The sequence below is a fragment of the Macaca thibetana genome, chromosome 1, assembly GCF_024542745.1.
Source record: "Macaca thibetana thibetana isolate TM-01 chromosome 1, ASM2454274v1, whole genome shotgun sequence".
Classification (NCBI taxonomy): Eukaryota; Metazoa; Chordata; class Mammalia; order Primates; family Cercopithecidae; genus Macaca; species Macaca thibetana.
In genome coordinates, this window is record NC_065578.1 from 91,761,813 (window position 1) to 91,767,812 (window position 6,000).

General features: G+C 42.0%; 1 protein-coding gene across 2 annotated transcripts in view; it reads left to right on the forward strand.

Annotated features, from left to right (window-relative positions):
- RPAP2 (RNA polymerase II associated protein 2) overlaps positions 1-2,169 on the forward strand; it is an 89,243-nt gene extending 87,074 nt beyond the window's left edge. For both annotated transcript variants that reach the window (XM_050806917.1, XM_050806921.1), the window contains one exon: positions 996-2,169. In XM_050806917.1, the coding sequence (XP_050662874.1) occupies position 996 (1 nt within the window). In that variant the 3' untranslated portion in view covers positions 997-2,169. The remainder of the gene's footprint in view (positions 1-995) is intronic.
- Positions 2,170-6,000: the final 3,831 nt, after the last annotated feature.

Below are 6,000 nucleotides of genomic sequence, written 5' to 3' on the forward strand. Positions count from 1 at the left end.
TTCTAGAAACCTCCCCTAATCCCTTGCCCATAGGCCTCTCTAGAGTGCACCTCACAGCATGGCATGTGGCTTCCCTCGGAGTGAGCCAGTGAGAGAGGATACCCATGATGGAAGCCACAGTCTTTTTGAATTAATAACTAATCTCAGAAGTGACATCCCATCACTTTTGCTGCGTTCTGTTAGAAACTAGTCAGTAGGTCTAGCCCATACTCAAGGTGAGAGAGAGGATTATACAAGGGCATGAATACCAGGAGACAGCAGCCATTGGGGGATATCTTAGAAGCTGTCTACCAGAGGGGCAAAAATGTTCAGTAGGCTCCAGTTTTATATACAGCATACCACACTGTCTTGGTGAGAGTCTTGAACTTCATGCTGATTGAGGACACCCCTGAACCAATTCATGGGGTCATGGGAATGCTGTGACGAAATCATTCTGGCAAAGGATGAGGGAAGGAGCTAATGAAATCATTCTGGTCAAGGATGAAGGAAAGAGAAGGGCTTTTCCAGTTGACCTAGATCAGTCAAAACTTAGCCCTCAAGTTGAATATGAAGCTCAGTCTATTCCACCCAAACTGTTGTTGGGTAGAATATACATAATGGGGAAAAAATGGAATGAATATTGGCAAGACATACAGTGTCTACAACAGCTAGTAAAATACTTTACATATTTTTTGTCGTTTTGTTTTTTGGGTTTTTTTTGAGATGGAGTCTTGCTCTGTCACCCGGACTGGAGTGCAATGGTGCAATCTCGGCTTACTGCAATCTCTGCCTCCCGGGTTCAAGCAATTCTCCTGCCTCAGCCCCCCAAGTAGATGGGACTACAGGTGCATGCCACCGTGCCTGGCTAAATTTTTTTTTTTTTTTTTTTAATTTTTAGTAGAGATGGGGGTTTCACCATGCTGGCCAGGTTGGTCTCAAACTCCTGACCTCGTGATCTGCTTGCCTTGGCCTCCCAATACATGTTTTATTCAAAGTGTCCTTTTTTTGCTTCACAGATATATTCCATGAAGACAAAATAGAAGATGAACTTCTATTCACCGTTTCTGGAATTCTAGCCACCATGATGGTCTGGTGGTGACTGATAACTAGAGCTCTATTCCAAGACAGACCTTTACCTCTTTAAGTTTCAACCTCCCATCTCCCAGTCCCTCAGTCTCCAACTGCAGAGGATGGCCTCCCCAGATAGAGGAGAGTCATTACTCCAACAAGGATAACCAAGTCTTTCATCCCTAGCTACAAGGCATAGTATTTTTATTTGAAAATGAATGTTTAAGTATTAAATTGAAACTTGAATGAATATTCAAGAAAATATAATGATGTCTACTTTTTCTGGATGATTCCAGCCATCATATCAGTTTGCCAAAAAAATTGAGAAAATTATGATTTTGACCTCCCAATCTAAATTCTAAATTCTAAAGATCAGTAAACAATTAGGTCAATAAATGCAATTTAAGATGAAGCCATTTGGAAGTCTAGTCCAAAACAGGAAAATCCCAGAACTTTCTGGACTCACGGAAATGTTTTAAATGGAATCTGTAGTTTGTTTGCAGGAGAGACAATTTCTAGAATTTAGATTGCTTTTCAAAATGTGTATCAAGTAGGCAAGTTAATAGTTGAGGGGGGCCGCAGACAACTTGGGGAGCTTTACTGGAAGGCCAAGGAAATACTCTTGGACACTGGAGGAAATGACAGCTGCTGAAGCCCAATCATGGAAAAGGACCAGAAAGCAGCCCACTGGAATGGGGAGCTTAGTGGGCAAGGAAGTAGGGATATAATTTCTCTTCTTGGCTCCACCAGTAATTAGCTCTGTGGCCCAGTCACCTAAACCTTCTGGACTTCAGTTCAGGTTGTATGGCAGTAGGCCAGAGAACTGGCAGTCGGCCATAGAATTGGCATATAATCTTTATGGAGAAGGACTGCAAAAACTAAACTTTATCTCTGTGTGGACAAAGGCTACTGTCATCCTGTTGTTGCTCTGGGGTCACTTTGACAATTTTTTTAAGCTCATTTGATTGTGTAAGGGTCTAACCACAACAAAAAATCATAGTATAATAGAATTAATCAAGTTCAGCAAGGTCACAGGCTACAGTAATCAATATACAGAAGATCAATTGTGTTTTCTATTCAGAAAACTCCAAAAATGAAATAAAGAAAATTGTCTTCACAATAGCACCGAAGAGAATTAAATACTTAGGAATAAATTTAACAAAAGAAGTACAAGACTTATATAATGAAAACTATAAAACATTCGAGAGGGCTGGGCATGGTGGCTCATGCCTTTAGTTCTGGCACTTTGGAGGCAGTGGCAGGAGGACTGCTTGAGCCCAGGAATTCAAGACCAGACTGGGCAACAAAGTGAGACCCTGTCTCCACAAAAAATAAAAATTAAAAAAAAAAATTGAAGATGGCTGAACAGGAACAGCTCTAGTCTACAGCTCCCAGCAGGATGGACACAAAAGATGGGTGATTTCTGCATTTCCAACTGAAGTACCTAGTTCATCTCACTGGGACTGGTTGGACAGTGGGTGCAGCCCACAGAGGGTGAGCTGAAGCAAGGTGGGGCATCGCCTCACCTGGGAAGCACCAAGGGGTCAGGGGATTTCCCTTTCCTAGCCAAGGGAAGCTCTAAGTGACTATACTTGGAGGAGGGGTACACTCCTGCCCAAATACTGCTCTTTTCCCATGGTCTTCGCAACTGGCAGACCAGGAGATCCCTCTCATGCCTGGTTCAGTGGGTCCCATGCCCACAGAGCCTTGCTCGCTACTAGCACCAGCACTCTGAGATGGATCTGCGACATGGGAGCTTGGCGGGGTGGGGCGTCCCCCATTGCTGACACTTGAGTAGGCGGTTCTATGCTCACGGTATAAACAAAGTGGCAGGGAAGCTCAAACTGTGTGGAGGCCACCACAGCTCAGCAAGGCCTATAGCCTCTCTAGATTCCACCTCTGGGGGCAGGGCATATCTGAACAAAAGGCAGCAGACAGCTTCTCCAGACTTAAACATCCCTGCCTGAAAGCTCTGAAGAAAGCAGTGGTTCTCCCAGCATGGCGTTCGAGCTCCAATAATGAACAGACCTAAAGTGGGTCCCTGACCCCCATATAGCCTGACTGGGAGACATCTCCCAGTAGGGGCCAACAGTCACCTCATACAGGTGGATGCCCCTCTGGGACAAAGCTTCACAGGAAGAATCAGGCAGTATTATTTGCTGTTCTGCAGCCTCCGCTGGTGATACCCAGGCAAACGGTCTGGAGTGGACCTCCAGCAAACTCCAACAGACCTGCAGCTAAGGGGCCTCTCTGTTAGAAGGAAAACTAACAGAAAGGAGTAGCATCAACATCAACAAAAATGACATCCACACCAAAACCCCATCCGTAGGACACCAACATCAAAGACCAAAGGTAGATAAAACAACAAAGATGGGGAGAAACCAGAGCAGAAAGGCTGAAAATTCCAAAAACCAGAACGCCTCTTCTCCTCCAAAGGAACACAACTCCTTGCTAGCAAGGGAACAAAAGTGGACAGAGAATGAGTTTGATGAGTTGACAGAAGTAGGCTTCAGAAGGTCGGTAATAACAAACTTCTCTGAGCTAAAGGAGCGTGTTCTAATGCATTGCAAGGAAGCTAAAAACCTTGAAAAAAGGTTAGACGAATGGCTAACTAGAATAACCAGTGTAGAGAAGAGCTTAAATGACCTGATGGAGCTGAAAACCACAGTACGAGAACTTCGTGAAATATACACAAGCGTCAGTAGCCAATTCGATCAAGCAGAAGAAAGGATATCAGTGATTGAAGATCAAATTAATGAAATAAAGTGAGAGGACAAGATTAGAGAAAAAAAGAGTGAAAAGAAACGAACAAAGCCTCCAAGAAATATGGGACTATATGAAAAGACCAAATCTATGTTTGATTGGTGTACCCGAAAGTGATGGGGAGAATGGAACCAAGTTAGAAAACACTCTTCAGGATATTATCCAGGAAAGCTTCCCCAACCTAGCAAGGCAGGCCAACATTCAAATTCAGAAAATACAGAGAACACCACAAAGATACTCCTCGAGAAGAGCAACCCCAAGACGCACAATTGTCAGATTCACCAAGGTTGAAATGAAGGAAAAAATGTTAAGGGCAGCCAGAGAGAAAGGTCAGGTTACCCACAAAGGGAAGCCTATCAGATTAACAGAGGACCTCTCGGCAGAAACCCTACAAGTCAGAAGAGAATGGGGGCCAATATTCAACATTCTTAAAGAAAAGAATTTTCAACCCAGAATTTCATATCCAGCCAAACTAAGCTTCATAAGTGAGGGAGAAATAAAATCCTTTACAGACAAGCAAATGCTGAGAGATTTTGTCACCACCAGGCCTGCCTTACAAGAGCTCCTGAAGGAAGCACTAAACATGGAAAGGAGCAACCAGTACCAGCCACTGTAAAAACATGCCAAATTGTAAAGATCATCAATGCTAGGAAGAAGCTGCATCAATTAACGGATGAAATAACCAGCTAGCATCATAATGACAGGATCAAATTCACACATAACAATATTAACCTTAAATGTAAATGGGATAAATGCCCCAATTAAAAGACACAGACTGGCAAATTGGATAAAGAGTCAAGACCCATCAGTGTGCTATATTCAGGAGACTCATCTTACGTGCAAAGACACACATAGGCTCAAAGGATGTAGGAAGATCTACCAAGCAAATGGAAAGCAAAAAAAAAAAGCAGGGGTTGCAATCCTAGTCTCTGATAAAACAGTTTAAACCAACAAAGATCAAAAGAGACAAAAAAGGCCGTTACATAATGGTAAAGGGATCAATTCAACAAGAAGAGCTAACTATCCTAAATATATATGCACCCAATACAGGAGCACCCAGATTCATAAAGCAGGTTCTTAGACACCTACAAAGAGACTTAGATTCCCACACGATATTAATGGGGGACTTTAACACTCCATTGTCAATATTAGATCAACGAGACAGAAAATTAACAAAGATATCCAGGACTTGAACTCAGCTGTGGACCAAGCGGACCTAATAGACATCTACAGAACTCTCCACCCCAAATCAACAGAATATACATTCTTCTCAGTGCCACATCACACTTATTCCAAAATTGACCACATAACTGGAAGTAAAGCACTCCTCAGCAAATGTAAAAGAACAGAAATCACAAAAAACTGTCTCTCAGACCACAGTGCAATCAAATTAGAACTCAGGATTAAGAATCTCACTCAAAACCGCACAACTACATGAAACTGAACAACCTGCTCCTGAATGACGGCTGGGTAAATAACGAAATGAAGGCAGAAATAAAGATGTTTTTTGAAACCAATGAAAACAAAAATACAATGTACCAGAATATCTGGGACATATTTAAAGCAATATGTAGAGGGAAAATTATAGCACTAAATGCCCACAAGTGAAAGCTGGAGAGATCTAAAATCAACACCGTAACATCACAATTAAAAGAACTAGAGAAGCAAGACCAAACACATTAAGAAGCTAGCAGAAGGCAAGAAATAACTAAGATCAGAGCAGAACTAAAGGAGACGGAGACTCAAAACACCCTTCAAAAAATCAGTGAATCCAGGAGCTGTTTGTTTGAAAAGATCAGCAAAAATGATAGACCATTAGCAAGGCTAATGAAGAAGAGAGAGAAGAATCAAATAGAGGCAATAAAAAATGATAAAGGGAATATCACCACCAATCCCACAGAAATACAAACTACCATCGGAGAGTACTATAAACACCTCTACACAAATAAACTAGAAAATCTACAAGAAATGGATAAATTCCTGGACACATACACCCTCCCAAGACTAAACCAGGAAGAAGTTGAATCTCTGAATTAACCAATAACAGATTCTGAAATTGAGCCAATAATTAATAGCCTACCAACCAAAAAAAGTCCAGGACCAGACGAATTCACAGCCGAATTCTACCAGAGGTACAAAGACAAGCTGGTATCATTCCTTCTGAAACTATTCCAGTCAATAGAAAAAGAG